Source organism: Arthroderma uncinatum, assembly GCF_011692745.1.
Source record: "Arthroderma uncinatum strain CBS 119779 chromosome Unknown scaffold1, whole genome shotgun sequence".
Taxonomy (NCBI): Eukaryota; Fungi; Ascomycota; class Eurotiomycetes; order Onygenales; family Arthrodermataceae; genus Arthroderma; species Arthroderma uncinatum.
The window spans coordinates 5998687-6025126 of NW_022983863.1; the positions used below are offsets into that span (position 1 = coordinate 5998687).

Below are 26440 nucleotides of genomic sequence, written 5' to 3' on the forward strand. Positions count from 1 at the left end.
TATGCCAGCAACAAGCAAAAAAAGAAAGTGCCAAGACATAGCTTCACCCCAGCTACTGAACAGGTATGCCGCAACATCGAGCCATCACCAGCAAACGCAGTCCAACTCCTCCACCACCAAACCATGACCTACCCTTATTAATTCCAATCAACCGATTCCTACTTGTATAACACATTACCAATCCCCCTACGACGAGAAAAGCGCTACATCCGCCACCATGTTCGCCGAACTAGCTCCCTACCTCTCCAATCCACGCCAAACCCTCACACAGCTCCTAAATTTCGCCCTCGTCCTCTCCACTGCGTTTATGGGATGGAAGGCCCTATCAGTGTACACCAATTCTTCCTCGCCCATAGTCGTGGTGCTATCAGGGAGCATGGAGCCGGCCTTCCAGCGCGGAGACTTGCTGTTTCTATGGAACAATAGCCCGCGCGTCGAAGTTGGGGAAGTAGTGGTGTACAACGTGCAAGGGAAGGATATTCCGATTGTTCATCGGGTTATTAAGGCGTTTGGGGTCGGAGACGGTGGGAATAAGAGCCAGAGGAGGTTAGACAAGGAGGGAGATCAGCTTAGCGGGTGAGTACAAATATGCATACGCCATGCCATACGTTTACGGTATATCTACGATATATTGGAAATGGGTATTGCGTGAGAAGTATATTTGGAGAGTATATTGAGTGGATAGATGGATGGGCGATGAATATATGGATGATTTATTAACGCATGTTATACCTATAGACCGGGCCTCTCCTCCCCCGTCTCGCACCAGATACTCACAAAAGGCGACAACAACATCGCAGATGACACTGAACTTTACGCGCAGGGCCAAGAATACCTTGACCGCAAGTTGGATATAGTAGGAAGTGTACGAGGATACATTCCGGCAGTTGGATATGTGACGATCATGCTGGCGGAGAACCCATGGATGAAGACGGCGTTGCTGGGTATTATGGGTGTGATGGTCATGTTGCAACGGGAGTAATCAAACAAAAAAAAAGCATACTTCATGAAATGAAACTGAAAAAATACTTAGAATTATTTTGCATTTGCGCTTCCTTGTTCAATACGGCTATGGCTATACCCTATGATGCATGCAGGGGGCGTTTTGTGTGCACCGCATTGCACATCATGACAGGGTGCAGCTGCGTGGCTCATTATCTTGATATATTTCTTTCCAGGTTCTATTTGGACCCAATCGGACCATGGTGTTTACCATGTTATTGGATATATGCATACCTCTCGCTTGGCCCTCGCATCCACAATACCCAAGGTCAACTCCATGGGCGCGTTGGGAATTGGTATAGGTCAGGTCCAGCCGAAACCATATTTAAAACAACTATCACTCTCGATCAGGCTCGTACTTCTAACAGGTGGGGGGAAGAGCGGTCTAACAGAAATCAAGAGGGCGGAACAAATGTGTTCAGGAGATCTCTATACCTTTGCAATCAGTACGAATATCGTTTATGTCACCTTATCTACATATCGATGAGCTCGGGTGGGATAAACGAATTGGACGATAGGGTTTATATACAGGTTAGTAGGCCGATGATGGCTCCAATCCAAAGTACTCGGTCCTATCATACAGCCTTTGTAGATATTTGAAGTCGGGCCAGATCATCAGTTCAAGGGGCAATATAGGAACCTGTTGCCATTTTCATTTTCACCCCTCAGCTGAGTAAATCCGTTGACTCGACTGACATTCCTCAAAGAATTATGCATTTTTTGACCTCTATTTGCTCTCCAGGCTTCTCTGACAAGCCCGAGACTCTCTCACGAGCTTGTCTTGGTATTGCTTATAAACCGCGCATTAGGTTGTAATGTCTTTCGCATACTATCATTTTTTGCTCAAGGCTCCTCGAATATACAAGTCGTCGGACGCGAGCCCTAGCTCTATAATAGATGTGAACTTCCCTTTCCAACAATCGTTCATGATCTGGTAAATTGGATCCACGAGATCTTCATTTCTACCCAGAGCTCCGTGCCTTGCACCATGTACCAAAAGATAGACCCTAAGGCAAATTGTTCAGTATACTCTGGGTCTCCTTCTGCGCCTCTTGGACGAACATACGGATAGTCGCCAATTTCTAAACCGTCCCTATATTTGAATTCATAGTCAAAATCGACAAGCCTAAGCTAATCATCTTCGGCGAACATGATATTTTAGGATTAATGTCGTACTGCGCGTAGCCAAGCGCAAAAGCTTTCATATGAAAAGTTGAGGCCGCTTAAAGTCACTGCCATTATCATCCAAGGGGGTGATCAGGAAGATTTACGAGGCCACATAAATTATGTACCTCTATGTAAAGCTGGCAACAACCCCATCTACTCCGTACTGGGTATATTTTCAAGTTTCTAGGCCATACTATCCCAGCATGCTGGATAGTACAAAGCCGCCTGTTGCTTCCATCAAAGTTATATTAAAGCATAATTTAAGATATGCTGAACAGGCTCTGGTGACGCCAACACAACTAGAACATTAACATTGGAGGTAACTGTGCTGCCTAATTCTTCAAATTAGATTGCTACGCCTTGCTAGGCGCCCACGTTATAGGACTGGCCATCTTGTCTGGCGGTGGCAAGGCAGGCGCATTCACAATCCCTGCCTTCATGAGCGCGTCAGATCAGACTCGAAGGGCGCATCGGAGGTTGGTATCTATCAAGTCTAGATCCAGCTTGAAACCATCATGAGACGAGAGATAATGCGATGCGCATTTCCACGTCAAGTGATGTGATGTGATGAGACTGATGTGCGATCGAACAACGTGAATGCACACGAATGAGATCCATATACACATCCACACATTCATCCATGATACTCAGGACGGGTAACCAAGCCGGGTAACTGAGCCGGATAAACTCGTCACCGCTCATTCCCATCACACGCGCATCAAAGGGTCCTTGAGCTATTAGCCAACAGAATGCGATCGTGATAGGAGTCTAGGTGCTCACAGCCAGCCAGTCAGCCAGCCAGGAGAGCTCAGGTCAGATATTCACATTGTTGTTGGCCAAGAGACATCCATGTCCATGCTGAAAATCCGCACAAGCTCAGCCCTAATCATAATCCCACGGCAAATGCAAATAAATACGCCTCAAGGCCGAAATGAGACAGTCATGCGTCGCAAATCGAAGCCGTTAGAGGAAAGCTGGCCGGTCACCGAGGGAGTTGCCGCGTGGCCGGGTGGCCGATAGGTTGATCACTGATCGGTATATGATCACCTTGATCAGCGCGAACAGGATATCATGCATGTCTATAGCCATCTGCGTGTCTATGGAGGGGTGAATGGAGGGGCACGTTGTGTAAACACAAGGCCAGACCGGAGTTCTCTTCCTTTGATCTCATCCTACCAGAGTGGATCCCTTGTTTGCTTTCATATAGGCGGTTAAGTATAGCCGTTGCTATGTAACGGGTGGCGATGACCGCAGCCCATGAGCTCGAACTAAAACCGTAAAATGCAGGTCCTTCCCGTCGCCGGAAAAGTGGCTAAGACGGCATGTTCTGGTTCCTGCATCCCTACCTCGAGCAAGGGAAAAAAAAGGAAGGGAAAAAAATTTCCCAAGCCAAGATCGTGGCTAGGTATGTTGGGTATCAACGTCGACAGGGATCGCGGCTCGCCGGCCAGACCAGACTTTCACCTTGTGAGCACTGAGCTGCGCACTGCGAAGTTGGACATGGGCCGCATGGTGAAAACATGCAAGCACGAACGGGCCTGAGTGGGCACGGCAAGTAAAACCTCGATCCATGTCTCTTCCTTGCCATGACATGTCTTTGGGTCCGGCCTGGCCACCAGCTGGGTCGTGCTGAATATCCGACGTTTGAGTTTGCGCGATAACTTTTTCCTGTGATGGGATCGTGGAATCATGGATAGATTGTATGGATATATCCATCCGCCCTTTCAATTTCTCAGCTTAGTTTCAGCTGTGCGCCAGTGTTGATCCTGCGGCCACGGATATCTAGTCTCACAATGCGCTTCCCGGCCCGCTTATTCGACGGTACCCATTATCCGGCGCATCGAGACTCGGAGTATGAAGTATATGAAGTAGTAACGCCCTATACAATACACGTGCATTGCTTGCCGTCTTCCGAGAAACGAACATCGCCATGACAAACGCTTCCAGCGTGCATGAATGCATGTATGGGAGTATGTACGGGAAGTTCCGGTGAGTCAAGCCATCCGTGCGCAGACGCTGGCTATGATGATGCCGATGCTGGTTCACCAGCCTAGACGCCCGGCGCCAGCTGATGGCAGGGAAGATTTGATGCTGGTGGCACATGGGTGCAACTGCAGGTCAAACTGCAAATAAAATCTCTTTTTTATCGCGGCGGCCCGATGCCTGTTCTAGCATGCGATTGGCCAGGCGAAACGACCCGCTGGCGCGTCTAGAATACCACGGTGGGCATTGTGATGCACACAAAAATAAAGGGAAAATTTTTCACTGGAGGGGCCGTGGGAAAGTCTCTGGTTTCCCGGAACTATTTTTACATGGCCTGATGCGATGGTCTGACTGTGCGACATCGTACTGTGTACGGAGTAGGCGAGACAGTGACTAGAGTAGCGACTTAGAAATCCGCAGCTGCGCCTCGTATATCAATAATCGTATACCAGTCATCGTATATCAAGAGAGAGAGGAGAAATAGAGGGAAGTTTCTAGGATGAGGAAGTGACGTCAGAAAGAAATATTAGTCAGAAAAGGTGACTAAGCCGGTCAGGCACGGACCCACAGTAGATCGGACCCACTTTACAGAATAGAGTTTTATACAAGGGAAGTTTGTACGCGGTGGACGAAGTAGAGAAGAGACAAGGGCGCAGAGACTGTGGCCATGCCCATGGCATCGTGGGCCCAAGGGCGAGCAGAGCAAGACGTGGATGAGCTATAAAAAGGAGCTCGACGCCCTCAGCCATCAACATCATCATCATCAACAACAACAACAACAACAACATCCAAGCATCCAAGCATCCAAGCATCCAAGCATCCAAGCATCCAAGCATCCAAGCATCCAAGCATCCAAGCATCCAAGCATCCAAGCATCCAAGCATCCAAAACATCAAACAAACAAGCAATCTATCAATCTATCAATCACTCGAGCCAAGTCTCAAACAAAGATCTACTCTACTACATCTACATCTACATCACATCCACATCCCCCACCAATAACCAACACAATGGCCTCCAACGCTACCGACTACGCCATCACCTACGCCTGCTTCGACCTCCCACACCTCAAGCGCGAGTCTATGGCTACTTTCTCCGCTGCCTCTTCCCGCTTCCACACTCCACGTACCTCCATCGACAACGGAAAGCGCACCATGCCTTCCACTCCAGCCATGTCGCGCTCCAACTCCAAGACCCGCGTCAGCAGCCCCACCCCCAAGTCTCCCAGCTCCAAGTCCTCCAGCTCCAAGAACAAGAAGGCAGCCCACGCTGAAGCAACCTACCTCGCTCTCCGATAAACGTCTACTCAAACAAACGTTTATCAGGACATAAAAGTGCTTCAAGGGATTTTGGGTTATCAGCAAGCGATTCGACTGGATATGGATATGGAAAAACGGAAAAAACACTGGAGTTAAAAGGAGTTTCTCTAACGATACGAATGATACCGATACCTCATCTACTTATCTAATGGAACGGAAGCGGTGGAATAGAAAATAAATGGGATTTATATATCTCTTAATTCATGGATAATTTGTTCTGAGCTGGTGCTTGTAAAGGGCGATTTCCTACTAGTAACTAATATATACAAATACAATCAATCATTGGATTACACTTGAAACTTCCTTCATATTCCCTTATAGATTGGCTAGCACAAGACTTTAAGAATGTTAGCAATTTAGCCATATACAGGCAAGTATCCAATAGAGCTCATGTATATTAGTTCGACTAGGTATTCTAGATGTGCCCTCGAAGTTGGTGCTAAGATACCAATCGGTAAAGTTATACTTCAAAGCACTTGATAATCCTTTCATACGGTGCTATTGCTATTTACATAATCATAAGGAAGAACGATCCCTTCTATATGCTATATTATATTCTCTGTAATCTATGCCACGTGAGCTTGTTTTCCTGTTGATCACTTTGCTCACCGCGACCGCTACCATAGCCTGTTAGGAAAGCAGAGTAAGCGCATTCACACCGTTCTGCTTTGAGGGAGAAGCATCATTTATACCGGCTGGTATCTCGCTCCCAAAGAGAACATCCAAGTCGTTTCGCCTTGTCATCAAAGCGACGGCCCGGCCCGCTCCGAACTTAACTAACGTTATATAGCTACGGGTTCCTTGGCGTTTGTATCATCCGAACTTTTGTCTATCGCGAGTTCCCTTATATTCCTGTACACGCCTGTGTAAAAGATTTATCGTTTGACGCTAGCAACTAGAAGAAGGAGTAGTCCGACAGGTGTTCTTTCACCCATTATGCAAAATGCAGAGCGGCTTAATTCTTGTCGATGCCTCCTGAAATCGTGGCCGTCTGGCACTCGCTCTGTGAGGAGAGCTCCTGTTTAAGCGAATCCAGATCAAGGATCGATGCCTTCTTCACATGGTGTATCGATGTGGTCGGTGAGAAAGAAGGGAGTGGTAGAGGCCATTTCCGGCCTGCAGGCAGCAGGCCTGACGGTCAAGGAGGTTTCAGGAAGTTGCTCGGCACAGTCTTGGTCGAGAACGGGATTCTCACACACGCTCGACGCAATGACTGTTTGTGGTGGGTTAATCACTTATTAAACCAAGGGTCATCTAGAACTTGTCTCACTGACACTCTTTCAGACGGCGCAAACAGCAATAACTTTCTAATGATCTGCCCTAGTCTCACTATGTCCTCTCTTGTGAGATCGGGACGCCCCCGGCCTTCAAAGTACACTTCTTCCAGCCATTCCTGCAAGTTGTGCCCGGTATTTTCTGTGGTTTTGTCCTTCCCTGCGTTCATTGTATTCCATATCCCTTGCCATCTTTCAGGTAGGTCATCACTTGCCATCTCTCGCATTTGGCCGACAAGAATTGTGGGCGTTATCAAGATGGTGTCGAACGGTGGCTGGCCAGTGAAAAGTTCAAAGAGCTGTCATATCTATCAGTTTGCCATTGTATAGCATTTAGCCTCGGATAATTTCACCCACCATGCATCTCATGCTCCACAAGTCAACTCGATAATCAATGCGATCTTGAAATATAACTTCAGGTGCCCGAACAGATAGCGGTGTGTGTAGTGTTTGAGGAACTGCAGAGGGTATGAATGATTCCCCAAAGTCGATTATTTTGATCGACTGAGTCGAGTTCCAGGAATGAGTCTGATATGGAGTAGGTCTAACGATATATTCGGGTATGCCAGGCTCCAGGTCCTTCCCATCGCTTCTTTGGAGATAGCCAATTTCTGGTTTCCCTAGCATCTCAGTAAACCTCTCTTCGGTTAAATTGTCCGTGCAAGGCATGGTGAAGGCCAAATTGCGGGTATGCAGGTCTATACTCTGTGAGAATTGTTCAAAAAAGTCCTCAAGAGAGTGACCTACCTCCATGTCCAATGTTCTGTTGGTGCAAGCTATCAAGCCCGATAAGACTCTGCTTCGCAACGGTTTTGGCGAGTTTCCCAGGGAGTCTCCCGATAGGAAAGTGTGCATCAATTATGTCCGGAATATTCGGCCCCAGAAGCTCATAAACTAGGCATTTATGAGATCCATTTGGGCCCTTTAGATCAAAGTAATCAAGCATGCGCACTGTATGTTTTAGACAAACGTGATGAGATGCCAACTCCTTCATCGTTTGGAGCTCCCGTGTCTCCCCATGATCCTTTTCTGCGACAGTAATTTTGACAGCAACATAGACCTCTTCCCTACAAACAGACAACTTCTCGGTTAGCTAGAACTACCATGGAGTCGTACAATTTTGTACAACCTTTGATCTCTTGCCGCCCAAACCGTCGAATAACCTCCCCATCCTAGTTTATGTAGCACTTTATACCTTCCAGCTTTCAGGTATTCCCCCAAGACGACCGGGTGGTAGCCGCCTTGACTATATCGATGAAGTGGTTCCGCGTCAACGGGAGAAATATAAAGGGGCTGTTCCATCCGACCCTTGTCTGGATAAGTAGACATGGACTTGGAGACAATCCAAAGCCGTGAGATGCGTCTCGGGGGGACAGTACGCCTCCATAGCATCCGGGCAATTGCCATTAGGTTGTGTAGACCAAAGTTGTCGATCAGATATCATCATGAGTCCAGATTGTTGAAGCATTTCATTCTCATCAAGTGACGTCAGCATGCCGAAGATGAGTTCTCTGCATGGTGCCGGGAGTTTAGAAAGTAATATATTAATAGAAGAACTATCAGTAAAATAGAATTATTATTAGCCGCCATACAAATTAGTGTGGTAAGCTATTAGTGTACCCCGTATTAAGTACAGCCTCCAGGACCCTGTCGAGGATATATCTCTGCATATTCGCATTCACTTACAGCTAACTGGGCATGATCCTAAGGCTTGTATCCTCATTCACTCGCTAGGTTAGATCCTGAGTTAAGCCTTCTTTCTTCCCTGCCAAAACATCCTTGTCCCGTCGCTCTTACTACCCCGCGAGTCCTTGCATACTGTTGCCTGATCCAACACATCAGAGTCATATAAGAACGAGGCCGCTTCCCGCTGGACTCTCTCTCTGCCATTGCATCGCATCTCAAGCGGCTTTGAAGTGACCCTTTTCAACTCTGCAACTGATAGGGCTGGCACCATGGCGAGCCAGAAGCGCATCTCCAAGGTACGTCATTGCATATACGAAGCGGATATACCTACCTACCATATATATACTAATAGATGTCTGTTATATGGAATAGGAACTGAATGAGCTCCTTGACTCACCCCCAACTGGCGTCACGGTCGCCTTAGCAGACGACTCGAACCTGTACAAATGGAACGTCCAGATGCAGGGCCCCGAGGGCTCACCATACGAAGTACATGCCACAGCTATAATCTCACAAACCAGACCATCCACTGACACATCTTTCAGGGCGGAACATTCCAAATAAACCTCTCCCTACCAACAGACTACCCTTTCAAACCACCAACCGTCTCCTTCGCTACGAAAATCTACCATCCAAACGTCTCCAACGATGACAAGGGAACCATGTGTCTGGGCATGTTGAAGTCTGATGAATGGAAGCCGTCGTCGAAGTTATATGCCGTGCTGGAGTTTGCTAGACAGCTACTTGCGGAGCCGATGCCGGATGATGCGGTAGAAGGGAGGATTGCCGAGCAATATAGTAATGATCGGAAACAGTACGAGAAGATCGCGAGGGAGTGGACAAGAAAGTGGGCTAGTGGGACTGTAGAGGAGGGAAAGTAGATGAGACAAATCACAGGAGTGAAAGAATAGATCAAGGTCGATCGGTGTTTCATGGTATGGTGACTATGACGTATATTGATCATCATCCTTGGTGGCATTGTTTTAATAGGGTAGGCATACGTTGACTGGATAAATGCATTATATATATGTAGAAGCTGTCTATATACATGACTTGCTTTGAGTCTAGTTTTAGAACATGTAAAAAAGAACTCTCCTCAATGAGTATGGGAATGGTATGACATCCAACCATGTCACCACAAATAGTCGGACATCCATTCTTTATCCTAAACATAGAAAATCCAAATGCATCTTGTAAAGACAAGAAAGAAACGCTAGTGTCAAGCCAAAACCAACAAATCAACTCCAATCAATGAGCTGATAGGCGCCAAATATAAAATAACATAAATTCGCGCTGTGGTCGGCGGCGGCGGCTGAAACCCAGGTCAAAAATAAAGAATAGATCAAGTACTCCGTTTTGTTGACAGGAGCTATGCAATCGAGTAGTGACAGTATGGCAATCAATCCTTGCGTATAGTCGTGGGCAAAATCCCCTTCTCTCCACCCTGTGTTGAATTCAACGAGTTAAACGGCCACTGGTTCTTTCCAAATGACCTAGCAAACGACTCAAGCCAGCTCGTCGCATAACCGAAATACGGCTCAACGAACCTGTTCCATAGACTGCAAACAAATAGCAGAATGGCGAAGAAGATCGGTAATAGGAATGCAATAACTGCATCGCCTGGCTGAGGGACTACCTGGCCGTCGGCTCCATTGGCGAGCTTACCGGGCACCGTGACTCCAAGTAGAGCGTTAGGGCCAAAAACAATCCAGGCAAGGACAGTACGCATCAGCATTCCGTGTAGGAGGTAGATGGCGAAACTCAGGCCGCCAATCCAGTGTAACCATTTGTGTGAGAGGACCTGGCGCATTTGAGGCGAGTACATCACGCCGAAACAGAGGAGTTGGGCGCCGAGGTTGGGCCAGGCGCGGCCCATGGCTGCATTCTTGGGGAAGATGCGGTGTCCTAGCTGCTCTAGTTGGCGTGACCAGCGGGCTTGGTCGGCAAATTGGTTAGGGAACGAACAGAGATAGAGGCCGAGGGTGACCGCGAAGAAGGGGAGGATGGAGGCTATTCTGGATTTTTTGGGCGGTGGAAGGTATGATAGTTCGGCTAGGATCATGCCTGCGAATATATTTGGTCGGACAATAGCTAAAAGTATCCGGTTAGTATAAAATGTGATATATCCCACATGTGAGATGGTAAAACGTACTATCACCTGCTATCCAACCCCAGGCGTAAAGAATAGTCAAGGCAGTAAGTCTGAAGGCCGGAGTCGCATTCGCCGTTGCGAGAAGAACCATGTAGATGAAAAACGAGCCCTTGAATAGATGCGCTAGCGCCCACTGCGGTTGGTCATATTTATTCTCTCCCACAATCCACACCGCAACCATCTCCCAGCTGACACTCTTGATCGCTTGAAACACAGATGTACTCGGCGTAGCAGCCGTGGTCATTATCCAATATGCATCGGACCTCCGCGCTAGGCCATAGAGACCGATTTCACAGCAGATGAATGATATGAACGTTGCCGCGGTAGCGGGGAGCATGAGACGGCCGGTTCTTCGAAACGCTCCGATCGAGAGTGTCGAGACTGCTTCCTGCACGCAGCCAGACCGTATTAACTGGATTGCTTTGAGGGAGTTGACGAAGCCGAGGAGGACGAGGAAGACGGAGACGGCTGCATTGCCTTGACCGATGAGGCGGAGAAAGGGATTCTGGAATAGCCTGCTTGGGCCGTCGGTAGATATGGATGGTGGGATAACGCTTCGAGCAAAACATAGAGTGATATGGCTGGCAACGACGAAGAGAGATGCGATTCCTCGAAGGCCCTGTGGTCGGTGTATGGTCAGCAAATTTTGGACAGTGGAAATCGTATATCCGAAATCTGAGGGACGGTGTCAACGGCATTCAAAACGTACATCAGCCCACCGTGTCTCGATGAATGGCTTCACCGAAGGTCCTGCCTTGGAGGCCATATTGCTGCGAACCCAGTGGTCTATTATCTATGATTTAGAGGAGGGAGGAGGGAGGAGGGAGGAGGAGGAGGAGGAAGAAGGTAGAGACAGGAAAGAGGGGGAGATGCTTGTTCCCCCCTTGGACTTCACAAAGGGGCATAGAACCGTTGAGGGAGTGACTGTCGACCCTGAAGGAAGAAAGACCTGCAAAAAGGAGTGGTTGCGGTCTGTATATTTGGAGGCAAAAGGGGTGGTGGTGGTGAGGCTGAGTAGAAACCAGTCAGGTCAATCGAGAAAGAGGCCCAACCCTACGAAACAGGGTTGGTCCTAAAAAGAGCAAAAAGATAGGAGGATCCGAAAGGCTGCAACTGGGCCCCCAAATGCTGATTCCGATCGCCCTATCCAATGTCCATCTGTGACGTTTGGCCGCTCGCATGTGAGCAGCGAGAGTTATGCTCCGTATATATATGCAGTTACTTGAATGCACTAAGTAGATGGTACTCTGGCCCAGGCCATCACACGGCCGATGAGCAGGTACCATTCTACCATCGTCCGCAGGTTCATGAAACAGCCATTTAAACAATCAGTGTGGAGAATAGCGGACCCAAGGGGGTACAAAAATTCGCCTTCCACAAGCGCAGATGCATACGTAGATTGTGAAACTCTCGACCAGTGTCAGACCGCGGCATTACGAACGTCAGGGCAAATCGTAGTACACGCATACGTACTGTTGGAACTGGGGTGGTGAAAATCTTGCCTCAGTTGCTCGGATCAGCCCGTCGAGCCGTCCCTAGGTAATTGGATGTGTCTCTCCGCCGGGCAGGCAGACCTGCTGCTTCTCGCCGTGACGGTTTGACCAGGCCATGTTTGCCAATAGTAATTTACTATTGCGCCGGCAGAGTGCTCCGTACGAAATCCGTAAAGAAAAAACGACTTTCTGGCCTCCTGACCTGTGGATAAAGGCTCGACAAACGAGGCCGTGGCAAGGGAAGCGTTGATATAGGGTTCGCAAGTGGAACCAGGGTCAGAACTAGGGAGAGCTCTAGGATGTTGATAGGATGGTGAAGGATAGACGGTCCGCTAGGCGTGTCTCTCGGCCATACCACGCTCGTGGCGCCTGTAACTTTGCTGCACTATTTAATTGCTGCATCTCTCCTCGCTAACGAGTCGAGGAGGTCGTTCTTGTTGGTTCTTACTTCTTTGTTGCCGTGGATGCTGTTGATGCTGTTGATGCTGGTGTCAACCATGCAGGGTCTGCAGAACCGGGGATGAACCCAGACTCCAAGGCTCCTGAAGAATATAAGCACTCATATAACCTCCCTACTCGTGCATCGTGGATTCGTGCTGTCAGCAGTTGATACTCCGTCGACGATGACTGCAGGTAAGACCGAAGATCTATCTGTCAAACACTGACGACCCTGAAACATATTCCGTCAGCGTCAACGCGATATTCCGTCTGCTTCACGCGAATATCGGAAAAGCGCAGCCAGATGAAACGTATCCGGAGCACTGCCGTGTGCTACAGCGTAATATTATCAGAAATCATCCTGGGTAATCGCAAGTAGCGCCTTTGTGCAGTGACGCGTCTGTTTGAGGATCCCCGAACAGAGGGATTGAGAGCTGAACGAGATACGGAGTAGACTCCTGCATAACCCAGCGTCTCAGGCTCGAGGATCTATTTCCGGAGTATGACGGCGTTGGATAAAGAACGAGCAGTCGGGATGCTGCAACTGAGCCACCTTTTGATGTAGATATATGTATGCAGGACGCCAGCCGCAGCTTCATTGACAGACCAGGCACCTCGTAGACCAGCTCGCGACCTCTATATTTAATTATCCTGCTGCTCGTGTGCCTCGACGATGCTGACGGCGACGATGTCGGATACGAGGCGCTTTCGGGCCTTTTTCTCCTTTGCAAGCGCCAATTGGGACAAGGCTCAATCGCCACAGAAAGACATCGACTTCGACTTCGACTTCGAACTTCGACGCTGCCTCCGTGGACTGCGGCCTCTCGTTGTCAACGGGGTTCTCTTCTCTTCTGCTCTGTTGTTCTCTGTTCTGTTCTGCTGTTCTGCTGTTCTTGTGGGCTGGCTTCCGAGACTCAAGGCGATATCTGGCTGATATTCAACTCATCCTCATCGACTATCCAACTGCTTCCTGCAACCGTCAGCCATAGATGGCGACCTCGACACTCGTTTTCGTGCACATACTGACCGACGCTCGTTTCCTCGACTCTCGTTCCCGTCTCGCCGTTGGGTTAAGTGATTGAGTGACAGCCGGACGAACCAATGTACCAATTGAGCCGCTATCTCTGGTGTGGCCATGATCACACAACGCGGAGGCGACAGTGCAGACTCCAGGAGGCCGTCTGCAGACATCCGTACGACTAATCCGCCGCTCTCTCCGGCGCCGTCGTCGCTCTCGCTGTCTACAGGCACTGCGTCGCCGTCGCCGCGGTATGGCAACCAGCCGTCTCCGTCCCCTCGCTCGCGCACCGCAAGACCAGACAATTTCCTACCAAAACATCTAAATACATCCTTTGCTTCATCCCTGACCGAATCTCCTACCCAGGCACACCCTGATGCCCAAGACGATGCGCTCCCCCTGCCGTCTCGAAGCGGTACCGTGGATGTCTCGCCGGCGGCCTCAGGACGACGCTATTCACCACAACAAACACTAAAACCGTCCTCATCCATGCCAAATGTACGACAAAAGAGATATTCTCCGTTTCAGGTGGATAAGGCATCGCCTCGCTCGTCGCCGTTGGGACTCTCGCCCAGTCGGACAAACCATCACTACTACACACCGGAGCTGCACTTCGACGTGCCGCCTCCTTCACGAACCAGCCTGCAGTCGTCCATGACAGTGACGTCTAGCATAGATCCTGCAAGCGGAACAGAGAGAAGCAGCGTTGCCACAAAGACTAGTTCTACAACCGAGCTGTCACCAAAAATTTCAGAGGAGGACGAAGAAGACGAAGAAGACCAGGACGAGTCAGGCTGCTACACCGGCGGCGGAATGAGCGTGGACGATGCGATTGACATGTATCTAGACGGGTTCGCCGACGATCCTCCCCCGACCGCGAAGAGGAAATCAAAGATACAGCCGGCGCGAACTGACACAGTGCCTGCCAGTGATATACCCGCCGGCGCACCACCGGAAACGGCCGAAGCAGGTCCTCCTCCAACGCCAGTCAAGCTCCCCGAGCCTCCGCGCAGTGACTCTCCTCCGAGTACACCGCAGCGGACACTCCCTTCGTCTATACCCGCTCCGCCCATGATCACAGAAGTAACAACAAACGGGGAGCCGCCGGCGCTATTGACACCTACCAAAACGCGAGACCAATATGGCTTCCGCAAGGCGACTACGCACGTGACAATTGAGCAGTACGACTCCTGGTATGAATCGTACTCGGGCTATCAGAAACTACGGAGTGAAAAGTGGTATGCGCTGCTGAAGTCGAGTGGCATCGAGGAATCTGTCCCTACCACGTTTCCCATACGGTCCGCAAAGCTGAAAAAGTACATCAGGAAGGGCATACCGCCAGAGTGCCGTGGAGCGGCGTGGTTCTGGTATGCCGGTGGATATGATCATATACGTCGGAATCCGGGCCTCTATAAGCGTCTGGTGGAAACTGCGCTTCGCAGCCCGATGAACGACGACAAGGAACACATTGAGCGGGATCTCCATCGAACGTTCCCAGATAACGTCCACTTCAAGCCCGATTCGCTCGAGGCGGACTCTTCCAGTGGCAGCAGCAATCTCAAATACAGCTCCGCCTCCCCCGACACTCCTATCATTCAGTCTCTTCGCCGTGTATTATATGCATTTTCCCTACATAATTCTAATATCGGATATACCCAGTCCCTCAACTTCATCGCGGGATTCCTAATCCTCTTCTTACCCGAAGAAAAGGCCTTCTGGCTCCTCCACATCATCACATCATCCTTCTTCCCAGGCACGCACGAGATCAGCCTCGAAGGCGCCAACGCCGACCTCTGGATCCTCATGGTAGCTCTCAAGGAATCTCTACCCTCCGTGTACACAAAAGTCGTCAGCACCACGCCTACAAACGCCAAAACAAAACCCCCTACCATAAACACCGCCACCCGCCTTCCCGACATCACGCTTGGCCTCACAAACTGGCTAATGTCAATGTTCATCAGCACCTTGCCCTTCGAAACCACCCTACGCGTCTGGGACGTGTTATTCTACGAAGGCTCCCGCACCTTCTTCCGCGTGGCATTATCTATCTTCCGCATGAGCCAGAAACAGATCGTTTCCCTGGGTGATCCCATGGAGATCTTCCAGGTAGTGCAGACGGCACCTAAGCGGATGATCGACCCCAACGAACTGATGATGGATTGTTTCGCGCGGCGCTTTAAACTCTCGCAGGCCCGCGTCGAGACGTTGCGCGAGGCAAGGAGAATCGCTATCCGAGAGGGCAAGGATCGAATATCTTATTTGGCAGGACCAAGGAAATTCAAAACCGATCCTGACGGGCGGCCGAGTACGGGGGCCAATACCCCTTCGCCTAGTACGTGGAGGAGCTTCAAAAGCTTCAAGCAATAACTGAACTATACCGTTCTCACCATCTTTCCGATTCCTCTTGTCCTTCGTCTTCTCTTCATCTCGTACTTTTGGATAAAAAAACATACCCTCTTTTTTTGCATATGCATATCTTTTCTTGATGATCATCATGTTATTGGCGTTCTCGCATCCATTGGCCTAGACGTTCGTTCTCCTTTTATATCCTCCTACCTTGTCCTCTTACCTTATCCCGCCTACTTACCCTACCTTACCCGCCTACCTTACCTACATGCATCCATAGATTGCATCAAGCCCACAGCTATAGACCTATAAGCATTTTTAGTATCTTAGCTACAAATAGAAAGAAATACTAACAAATAATGACTACCGCGCTCCATACACTAGAATCAACACTGTATAAGTTGGGGGGAAAGAAGATTGAATTCGATTGCTCAAGTTGTATTATATAACCTCTTCCGTTAATCGTATCACTTAAAAACATAACACGTTATTCTATGCTCATCGAGAATCTATATATAACTGCTGAAATCAAACCTTCTTGCTACTTAGACACTGTGTGATATGAACAAGCATCCATGCAAGGCTCTTCACACATGTAGTAAGACACCACATGATAATAGAGAAAAACCAGAACAACATCCGTAGCGCAGCTCGAGTTGGTTTAGGTAGCTTCTCTCCCGCGCGCGGACTACCATCTGCATAGCGTCCGTAACGCTCAACATCAATCTCTTCAATCACTAGGGCAGGCTTCCTCTTATTCTGTTGCTTTGCCGTGATGGTGGGTTCTTCTTCCTGTTCTCTGGAAGCTGTGTTATTGGCTCTGCCGATGTTTGCTTCCAGGTCGATTTCTTCGACTTCGGGTTCCCTCTTCCACGGCCACGCCCATGCTGGTGCGAGAGATGATCTCGATTCTGTCCTTTTTCCTTTTCCTTTTTTCTGACTGATTTGGGACATCAATTCTGCCTCCTGCTCGAATTCCTCTCGTTCGGCTTGGGTGGTGAATATCTGCTTGCCGGTTGGCGTGTAATAACGGCGTTCTTCTCCTGGTACAGGAGACTTGTTGCTATTATCATTGCTGCTGTTATTATTGTTTGCAATGATCGACGCTGGGTTCGGGGTGGGTGGCCGATAGGGGTCAGGGAACTCCTCAGGCTTGGGCGCATAGACGTCTATACTTTCGAGAATTTGCTTGGTAGTTTCATTTGAAACAGTAACTGTAAGGACGGCAGCGACAAGGGTATCGATACTGTGTAGGGATGGAACGATTGCAAGGATGTTGTTAGCAAAGACGGTAAGTGTCATATGTTCTAAATCCACGGTTATCAATGGCGTATCGGCGTTTCTTGACGACGATGGCTCGTTATTGGGGGCAGATAGTAAAACGGTAGGAGCATATGATCGCCCTCCATAGGGAGGCAGCGAGCTGGATACCGATGCGTTAAGCAAACACGCCGGTAGACTTGACTGAGCTGATTTAAGGCTGCCGCCAGAGGTAGATGGAGAAGAATTCATCATTGCCTGGTAATGTAGCTTATATCGGGTTTGGGCATCCCGCCACTCGAAAAGGCATGTCTCCTTGGCTTTAATTCGGTTTACTGCATCATCTTCGGCTTCCATGGCATGCGCGGGAGACAGTTGATTTTGCCTGGCTAGTTCTAGTGACTGCTCTCTCGCTAAAATCTCTGCTATCTTTGGAAAAATTGAAATTGTAGCACTAGTACGGTTTTCAATGTGGTCGAGACTGAGTGTTACAATCGGTGATTTGGTGTTTGGTTTTGTTGGATGTGTTTTGTGAAGCTCAAGATCACTTATTGTGTCGTTTTTCAAGGTATAGAAGGGCACAGGACCAGTGCCGATGTCATACGTAAACGAATCAATTCTAATGGGGTTAGTTGGAGGGATTGCACAAGACATTGGAACTAGTGACTTACCTTCGAATACTCATATGGAATACATTAGTATCAAACCCGGAACTCTCACCACATGTGGCACCCCATAGCTTTTCAAGAGATTCCACAGAAGCAATAACGGCTCCGTCATTCGAGGAATACGATGAGCCGCCACTTGCAGAATTTTCTGGAGGGGAGAGAGCGCCATAATCTACTCGTGATGGTGGCTGATCCGAGCTACTCCGAGGCGATCCTGCATTTGGATAATATTTTTGCTGATTGGGAGGTAATTCGGGATTATATTGGGGGAATATTGATCTCATTGGGGGTGGAGGTGGAAGTGGACTGCTTTGTAAGGGCGAACTATCTATTTCACGCGGTTCACTCTCGGACGTTGAAGGGGATGACCATGTTCCAGAGTCGCCCGGTGAGCTCGTAGAGTTGACTGTCTTTGCTCTCTTGCGTGACGAGGCCGCTGTAGACTTCGATCTGCTCGGAGTGGACGTTGACGACCTTGGAGGGGGAAAGACGGCAAACTTGTGCTGTGAAGTTCCATTCAGCCGCGAGTTTGGCGACTGGCTTTCCGTTGACCTTGACATAGTTGATCTCGACATGGTTGATGGCGATGGAGATACCCTTCTATGAGGTTGTGGGAAGACAAAAATCTTATCTTCTCGAGAAGAGTTGTCATTGGAAAAACTTGGAATATGGGTCGCTTGAGGCGGTATAATACTATTCGTATCCTCGATGATTTGAAGGATCACAGCTTCTGTCTGACCGCTAACCTTTGCGTCTTCGAGGACCGGCGACATTCGCGGTGATTTGGCCCTCCGGGGGCGGTGAACACGCGTAGCAGCATTGCTACTGTTACCCTGTCTGCTCGAGGGCTGCATTGTCGGGAACAATTGGAATGTCCCCTGGGGAGGAGAGGACATTGATGCGTTGTAAATAAAAGACGGTCAGACCAACGTCAATGAACTAGGAATGTTGGCCGGATATGGGATGATGCGGAGTACATTCAGGAATTTTCGGTGAGCAGAATAAACAGGTAATGAAGGGAGAGAAAAAGAGAGAAGCCGAGAAACAAAGCAGCCGCTCTCTTTCAGAGAGAAAGAAAAGCAGGCCCCCGCATTGTGAAAACGGCGGATCACATAGTGTCTATCGTACAGAGCACAAAACGACCACAGCCTCCACGGTAAACGAGATAGGGCCAACCACCAACCAGAGACCCTGGCGAGGGCGGTGCAACAGCTTACCGCTGGGATTTAGCACCACACCACCGTACGGAGTAAGAAAAAAAAAATCTCTTCCCTTTTCACGCCACACATTGCGGTGCCTGAATGGACCTCTGCATCTTAGCGAGGAGGGCTGCAAGGATGGCTTTGGATCGCCTGGATCACCGTGCATAAAACCATTCCAGATCAAGGCCGGGGTTTTCCAAGACTGGCTCGTTCCGATTTGCTCTGCGCGGAGACGGGATGGGTAGCCGCCGTACCTATTGGAAGGTCGTGGTGCAGAAGATGTGACCAGTCCACCGATTGGCGAGGGCCCCCTGCATACCCATCACGAACCAGGCGCTTGGAGAGGACAGGCGATCGGCGCGACCAATGCGGTGATGGAGGATGCTAGAAGGACTAGTATGGCCGTCGATGGACGAGAGAAGTCCGAACGAGTCGTCTCATTGGAGATATATTTAGCCTGTCGAGTCCTGGGCGACCTGGCAGATGAGACATGCGGTTGGACTTCTGCTTTTTTCTTTTTGATATTGAGGCTTGAAATAATTTTCTCCACAAACGGCAAAGAGTCAGGGGTGCTGGTCACGTGTCACAGGCCCGGCGGTTGCAGGCGAAACATTCTTCAATGCTGGTTTCTTCAGGGCATGGCCAGGGAAACAGCAGGACAGGACCCCAGAATTCTTCATGCGGTGCGGAGGCGTGTCACGCTGGGGATAGGGTGGTACGGAGTTGCATATATTCTAGTTCTATGGTACACGTGTAGGGGGGAGGGAACACTATGCGGCGTCACGGTTGACCAGGCCTTCTATCATCGATATGGCGCCGTCCATGTTGCCCTTATTATATAGAAACAGGCCCTGGAGAGCGGCTGCGCTGGTCGCCGTCGCGCGGTCATGCTTCCGGCCGTCTTCGTCCTCGATCACACCCAGCTCCGTCAGCCGGCCGAGGAACAGCTTCTTGTAGGCACTAGACTCCTCGAGCTCGCCGTAGAATCGATCCCAGAGCTGAGACACCTGGTATCTGGTGGCTTCGCCAAGTCGAACGGTCATATCCACTCGGCCGGGCCGCACTAGGGCTTCATCGAGTTTGTCGACGTGGTTGGTGGTGAGGAAGATTATGCGTTCCTCCGCGCTCGCAACGCCATCTAGCGCATTGAGGAGGCCGGAGAAGGTAACATTGGCACCACGGTACCCATCTTCGTCAGACTGTACGCGCCGCGAGCTAAAGGCGGCATCCACATCTTCCAATAGTACCAGGGTGCGAGCTGGGATGATGGTGAGCAGGTGATTCAACCGATCGTCGGTAAGCCCTCTCTCGCTAAGATTTAGAACGGCGATGTCATAATCCAGCTCGCCGGCCAGGGCTTGGATGAAGGAGCTCTTGCCGGTCCCCGGGGGCCCATGGAGAAGGTATCCACGCCGGTAGGGGATGCCGCGATCATGGTACCACGCTCCACTTGAGAAAAAGTCCTTTACGTCGGCCACGATTCGCTCCTTGACCCCGGAGTCCAGGACCACAGAGTCCAATGGCCGCTTTCGCCGGGGCTGCCCAAACTGCCGCCACTCTGCTCCCCAGGAATTGTAAATGACCGTTTTCCCTTCATGCGTCTTCGCCGCGTATTCATGCGCCTCCTTGAACAGATCTTCAAAAAGATGTCTTTGCGAATATAGCGTGGTGAGCGTCACGGTCTCCCACGGCCGTCCGGTTTGAAGATCGCGCGATTTGGCTTCTCGGACGCGGTTCACGAAGATGAATGCATTCTTATATCTGAGTATGTGCTTTCCGGGTCCCGGTATAAGAGCGAAATGCGTGTGGATTGCCCCATTCGCATGCTCGATCTTCTCGGTCTGGATAGACAGGTGGCGCATGCCCGGTGTAAGCCTGTTCAGAAGAGAGTTCATAAAAGTTGTCTGCGCATGTCCGCGGGCGGGTTGGTTCGTAAGTTGCGACCGTTGATACAGTGTCATCCAATTTAAAAACCACGGGTAAGAGTCATCCTTAATACTAATCTCAACGTCAACCAGCATCCGTCTGCGCACGAGTATAGCTCCATGTCGAAATCCGCGCTGTGCAAGGGTGAGTCCTGCTCCCAAGCCCGCTAAACCGAATCCCTATTCAATTGGACAAGAAAAGGAGTCAGTTTATTCAGCACTTCCAATCCCCGACGCCCATGGCACTTACAGCAGTGAAGAACGGGTTTTCCGAGAGCTGCGCAAACAGCCCTTTGTCAGGCTGGATAGCATTTTCCGAGAGCAGCTTCAGCTTGGCTGCTGCCACCGAAGCTGTTGGGTCAGCAGCCGCTCCGTTTGGTTCCATTGACCTGGAGGCACTTGTCGCAGCATCTTTGCTCAACATATGTATTAGAACAGCTCCGACTTATCTCATGTCGGGGTTGAGGTTTCACGCTGATCGTTTCGAAGTTGAAGCTGCAACTTTTTTGATATCTTGCTGCTTTAATCGCGATGATGTAATATATTACTAATACGTTAATACGGGTTAACTTAATTCCGATATCTATTATATAATCATCGTTAAAGCCGAATATTTTCTACTTCATCCATCATGAATTATCTCGAGGTGATGTTTTGGCGTTGATAGCTGTTAGTCTCTTGATCTCTGGCTTTGGGATATCAAGATCTTAGGCGGACCCAATGTGTGGACCCAATGTGTGGACCAAAAATATAAGAAGGGACAAAGCTCAAAATGAGGAAAGCATTTGACTTGAATATGTACACATTACCGTAGTTAATTCAGGTTATCAACGTGAATATAACATATGGATAATAATGATACCCTCAAAGCAAGCACAACAAGCTGTATCTAGAAGAGAAGAGATAACATAACTTGATATAAACATGTATATTATGAGTCAACACGGTGGCCATGATTCCACGATCATGCTATTGCCATTTTCGCTATATAAAGGGTATATGGAACGGTCAACAATAGTCGCTACCCTTGGGCCCAGGATGCCTCTTTCTTAGCGAGATAGCTAAATATATACGCCCTGGGCATCCTTCCTCGAAGTTCACAGACGCGGGTCCCTGGTGAGCGTGTTGCCGAGCGCCCTGTTTGGATTAGTTCTGTTGTGATCTCTATGTCCAGGTGGGATGTTCTGTCAACAAAGATTTCACCATCAAGAGAACACCTCTGCTCATATATATACTCACAACCCATATACACGTTCTTTTATATATATAACCACTCTTCATGGAAGCTGTGCCCCTTCGTTCTTCAGGTTATTGTAAGAAACACGTCTTTGAAGAGAGTTGATGTTGTTACTAACTTCTTTGGTTCCAGCATGGAGAAGAATAGGGCCTTTTTGCATATGATGCATCAAAAATCGGTATATATCTCCTTGGGAGCCTGTGTCCTCCCTTTGGTGAGGGCCCAGCCGAAGGAGGACGGTAACATGTTCGGGGGAGGGTGGTCAGTTCAGATCACCCTCCCTCTAGCTGTTCTTCAGCTAAATATTACCGCCTGGGGAGGGTGGTTTAGGCAGGCCACCCTCCTCTAGCTGTTCTTCAGCTAAATATTAGCCCCTGGGGAGGGTGGTTTTGGCAGGCCACCCTCCCTCTAGCTATTCTTCGGCTAAATATTAGCCTCTGGGGAGGGTGGTTTTGGCAGACCACCCTCCTCTAGCTGTTCTTCAGCTAAATATTAGCCTCTGGGGAGGGTGGTTTAAGGAGGCCACCCTCCTCTAGCTGTTCTTCGGCTAAATATTAGCCTCTGGGGAGGGTGGTTTTGGCAGACCACCCTCCCTCTAGCTGTTCTTCAGCTATATATTAGCCTCTGGGGAGGGTGGTTTTGACAGACCACCCTCCCTGCGCTCCCCAACTCAAGGGAGAAGCAAAGGGCCGGGAGGACGGTAACACCTTCGATGGTCGGGGGAGAATGATATGAATTGGTCATTCTCCCTCTAGGTCCTCCCGGCTCTCCTGGTTTAAAATGAGCACGCTCAACAAAACGGACCCATGAGAGAAACACTCGATGATACCAAGACGTGCAAAGGGTATATCCAGAGAAATGTATGTATACTGCTGCCTCTAATATCATATTCAGAACTGACATGGCATGGTAATAGGCTTGCGACCACCACGGACGTCCATAACGCAACACGGACGGCGACAGCGAAGTTCCCACGAAACCACGACAAGGAGGTGACAACTTGATGGACTCCAGACCGAACGACCAGGAAACCAAGCCCATCCAAATGCTCCGAGTGATATTCAACTGGCGACTGTTATGTTTTGTTTCTGTATTTTGTCAATTGTAGATGCGCGCTAGGTTGTTTTTGGCCTAGGGCGGGATCCCTCCCACATGAAGCTTGGGTGGAAAAAGCGAGGATGAAGTTGATATCAAAGAACACTGAGCTCTAGATACTGTGCTGTAGGGGCTGCCGTTGTCTTGTCGTTTAGTTATTTACAGTCCAGACTACATTTCTTCCTAGACCTTGTCCTCGCTTATCTGTTTCCTCCCTCAATCAACTTTGAAGTAGGTGCCTTGCTTCACCGTCGCCAAAATGCAGGCTCCTGTGGTGGTAATGAGTACGTACACTCCGCGCGCTGATTAACGGCCATCTCTCTTTTGATCCCTCGCTAATACCGGGCCCAAGATACCCAGAGTGAGGGGAGACAAGTCGGCCGGAAGGCACAGATGTCGAATATCACAGCTGCTAAAACGTGAGGACGCCCGCAACCCCTCTATCTTACAATTACGGTGACTAAAAAAAGGGGGGAACTTCTAGTGTTGCTGATATTATCCGGTCATGCCTGGGCCCGAAAGCTATGCTTAAGATGCTTCTTGATCCTATGGGTGGAATTGTTTTAACCAACGATGGACACGCAATTCTTCGAGAAATCGAGGTTGCTCACCCCGCCGCGAAGAGCATGATCGAGCTGAGCCGGACACAAGATGAGGAAGTCGGTGATGGAACCACGACTGTTATCGTACTAGGTATTACTACAAATATATCCGTCCCATGGTCTTCCAGTTGCTAACCATCGTCTTTCCTTAGCCGGAGAAATTTTGGCGCACGCCCTTCCCCAGCTCGAACGCAACATTCACCCCGTCATCATAATCTCTGCTTTCAAGCGAGCCCTTGCCGATGCCCTCGCCATAATTGAGGAAATATCCCTGCCAGTCGAGGTAGACGACGACAAGGCCATGTTTAGCCTCATACAGTCCTCGATCGGTACCAAGTTTGTGTCCCGTTGGTCGGAGCTTATGTGTGGTCTCGCTCTCAAGGCTGTCCGAACCGTATCTCTCGACAACGGTAGTGGCAGGAAAGAAGTCGACATTAAACGATATGCGCGTGTTGAGAAGATTCCTGGCGGCCAGATCGAGGACAGCGAGGTTATAGATGGCGTCATCATTAACAAGGATATTACCCACCCCAAGATGCGAAGAAGGATAGAAAACCCAAGAATTATACTTCTCGACTGCCCGCTCGAGTATAAGAAAGGAGAATCGCAGACCAACATTGAGATCAGCAAGGAAGATGATTGGAATAAGATTCTACAGATCGAAGAGGAACAGGTCAAGCGCATGTGTGATGCCATCCTCGCCCTCAAGCCTGACTTGGTCATCACCGAGAAGGGTGTCTCTGGTATGATCCTTTCCTTCTAAATGGCTAAATGATTACTTGTCGAGATGCTAACTTGAATTAGATCTTGCCCAACATTTCCTAGTTAAGCATAACGTTACGGCCCTCCGACGTGTCCGCAAGATGGACAACAACCGTATTGCCCGCGCAACTGGTGCTACCATCGTAAACCGTGTCGACGACCTACAGGAGTCCGACATTGGAACCCAATGCGGTCTCTTCGAGATTGAAAAGATCGGCGATGAGTACTTCACATTCTTGAGAAAGTGCAAGAACCCCAAGGCCTGCAGTATTATTCTTAGGGGACCATCCAAGGACGTTCTTAACGAGGTAGAACGAAACCTGCAAGACGCCATGTCCGTGGCTAGGAACGTTATTTACCATCCTCGCTTGTCACCCGGCGGAGGCGCCACTGAGATGGCGGTGTCGGTCAGACTTGCAAAGCTAGCCAAATCGATCGAAGGCATTCAGCAATGGCCATACAAGGCTGTCGCCGATGCAATGGAGATCATCCCACGAACCCTGGTCCAGAATGCTGGTGCCAACCCAATCCAGGTCCTCACAGCTCTGAGAGCCAAGCACGTTGAAGGCCACACTACTTGGGGTATAGATGGTGACACCGGAAAGCTCGTCGACATGAAGGAATACGGTGTCTGGGAGCCTGAGGCTGTAAAGCTGCAGAGCGTCAAGACCGCCATTGAGGTAAAGTCAAGTCCTTGCCCCCTTTTTTATACCTCTTGCATAAGTAGCTAACTGTTTCTCTTTAGTCTGCATGCCTACTCCTGCGCGTCGATGACATCTGCAGCGCTAAGTCCCTTAACCAAGCTGCCAACATGGGAGGAGGCGGTGAAGAGTAAGGAGTCTGGTTATTTTCACGATTGGGACATGTCAATCTGGCACATAAAACGCCATGAAATACATAATGAAAGAAAATAGGCAAAAAGCGATAGAAAATTTAATTGGCCGTATGCATGACCGATTGCACGACAGTGTCAAAAATTGAAATGAATTAGCTGGGTATCATATATCTGCTTCGTACATTCTCCTTTCTCGTAGTATTATTACACGTCGATTGGTGGTTTATTTCCGCTCTCATTTAATCAATCAATCCTCATCGTGGATTATGACACCAGGAACCTCGCCGTTGTCATATCCATCCACCTTAGCTTCCTGGCCAGTAACCCCATCCGCCGAAGTACCCTTTGCAGCTCCATTAGCAGCCATCTCCTGATCAGCCACCACCTCCCCTCCATCCTCCACGCCGGTCTTCCCTTTCTTCCCCTTCGTCTTCTTCCTCTTCTCTCTCTTCTTTCTATTTTTCTCTGTCTTCTCCTCGTCCTTCCGTCTAGCCTCTTCCCTCGCCTTATTAAACTCCAACTCGTCTTTCTCCTTCTTCAACTCCTCGTCCATAAGTTTGATCCTCTCATATTCTCGTCTCCTACTAGCTTTATAGACGTGGAACTCCCCCGATCCCGCTCCAGCAGACGATCCTTGAACATTTGCGATAATCTCCGGGGGCGGCGCAAGGGTTCTTGCTTTCGATGGCTCCGGTATCCGGATCTCCTTTGAGGGATCCTTAAAGAGGGTTTTTATTTCATTTGCTTGCTCTGAGAGGGGGGTGAGAGCTCGGCGTTTGGTGGGACGTTTGCTCCGGGGGTCCTGGCTAGTAGGAATAGACTCTGGGATTGGCTCAGACATTGGTTTTATGCCCAAAATGAAGCTGAGGAGTTGCGGTTTTGATATATGTTATGCACCAGCAGACCGACCGTATGTCTGCCTGGGAGAGACTTGTAAATGCGCGCACAGCTTTTGACTTGTCTCTGGAAAGCCTTT

At 49.4% G+C, this 26440-nt stretch overlaps 10 protein-coding genes across 10 annotated transcripts; 5 read left to right on the forward strand and 5 right to left on the reverse strand.

Moving 5' to 3' along the window:
* Window positions 1-217: 217 nt before the first annotated feature.
* Window positions 218-982, forward strand: GIQ15_01782 (signal peptidase; the record flags this gene model as incomplete). The annotated part of the gene is made up of 2 exons (XM_033549199.1): window positions 218-576; window positions 739-982. 2 exons carry the CDS (start codon window positions 218-220, stop codon window positions 980-982), a joined length of 603 nt encoding a protein of 200 aa, XP_033410150.1.
* A 4180-nt stretch (window positions 983-5162) lies between these two features.
* GIQ15_01783 (signal peptidase complex catalytic subunit) lies at window positions 5163-5450 on the forward strand (the record flags this gene model as incomplete). The annotated part of the gene is made up of 1 exon (XM_033549200.1): window positions 5163-5450. One exon carries the CDS (start codon window positions 5163-5165, stop codon window positions 5448-5450), a length of 288 nt encoding a protein of 95 aa, XP_033410151.1.
* Window positions 5451-8700: 3250 nt separating this feature from the next.
* On the forward strand, window positions 8701-9312 carry GIQ15_01784 (ubiquitin-conjugating enzyme E2 4; the record flags this gene model as incomplete). Its single annotated transcript, XM_033549201.1, has 3 exons — window positions 8701-8727; window positions 8804-8920; window positions 8977-9312. 3 exons carry the CDS (start codon window positions 8701-8703, stop codon window positions 9310-9312), a joined length of 480 nt encoding a protein of 159 aa, XP_033410152.1.
* Window positions 9313-9830: 518 nt separating this feature from the next.
* On the reverse strand, window positions 9831-11349 carry GIQ15_01785 (uncharacterized protein; the record flags this gene model as incomplete). The annotated part of the gene is made up of 3 exons (XM_033549202.1): window positions 9831-10522; window positions 10584-11202; window positions 11293-11349. 3 exons carry the CDS (start codon window positions 11347-11349, stop codon window positions 9831-9833), a joined length of 1368 nt encoding a protein of 455 aa, XP_033410153.1.
* Window positions 11350-13649: 2300 nt separating this feature from the next.
* On the forward strand, window positions 13650-15899 carry GIQ15_01786 (GTPase-activating protein gyp3; the record flags this gene model as incomplete). The annotated part of the gene is made up of 1 exon (XM_033549203.1): window positions 13650-15899. One exon carries the CDS (start codon window positions 13650-13652, stop codon window positions 15897-15899), a length of 2250 nt encoding a protein of 749 aa, XP_033410154.1.
* Window positions 15900-16406: 507 nt separating this feature from the next.
* GIQ15_01787 (uncharacterized protein) lies at window positions 16407-18090 on the reverse strand (the record flags this gene model as incomplete). Its single annotated transcript, XM_033549204.1, has 2 exons — window positions 16407-17757; window positions 17810-18090. 2 exons carry the CDS (start codon window positions 18088-18090, stop codon window positions 16407-16409), a joined length of 1632 nt encoding a protein of 543 aa, XP_033410155.1.
* Window positions 18091-18148: 58 nt separating this feature from the next.
* Window positions 18149-18702, reverse strand: GIQ15_01788 (conserved proline-rich protein; the record flags this gene model as incomplete). Its single annotated transcript, XM_033549205.1, has 2 exons — window positions 18149-18406; window positions 18553-18702. The coding sequence occupies 2 exons, from the start codon at window positions 18700-18702 to the stop codon at window positions 18149-18151; spliced, it is 408 nt and encodes a 135-aa protein (XP_033410156.1).
* A 1076-nt stretch (window positions 18703-19778) lies between these two features.
* Window positions 19779-21357, reverse strand: GIQ15_01789 (mitochondrial chaperone BCS1; the record flags this gene model as incomplete). The annotated part of the gene is made up of 2 exons (XM_033549206.1): window positions 19779-21113; window positions 21184-21357. 2 exons carry the CDS (start codon window positions 21355-21357, stop codon window positions 19779-19781), a joined length of 1509 nt encoding a protein of 502 aa, XP_033410157.1.
* Window positions 21358-23798: 2441 nt separating this feature from the next.
* On the forward strand, window positions 23799-25464 carry GIQ15_01790 (T-complex protein 1 subunit gamma; the record flags this gene model as incomplete). The annotated part of the gene is made up of 4 exons (XM_033549207.1): window positions 23799-23958; window positions 24020-24610; window positions 24672-25309; window positions 25375-25464. 4 exons carry the CDS (start codon window positions 23799-23801, stop codon window positions 25462-25464), a joined length of 1479 nt encoding a protein of 492 aa, XP_033410158.1.
* Window positions 25465-25711: 247 nt separating this feature from the next.
* On the reverse strand, window positions 25712-26305 carry GIQ15_01791 (uncharacterized protein; the record flags this gene model as incomplete). Its single annotated transcript, XM_033549208.1, has 1 exon — window positions 25712-26305. The coding sequence occupies one exon, from the start codon at window positions 26303-26305 to the stop codon at window positions 25712-25714; it is 594 nt and encodes a 197-aa protein (XP_033410159.1).
* Between the last annotated feature and the right edge of the window lie 135 nt (window positions 26306-26440).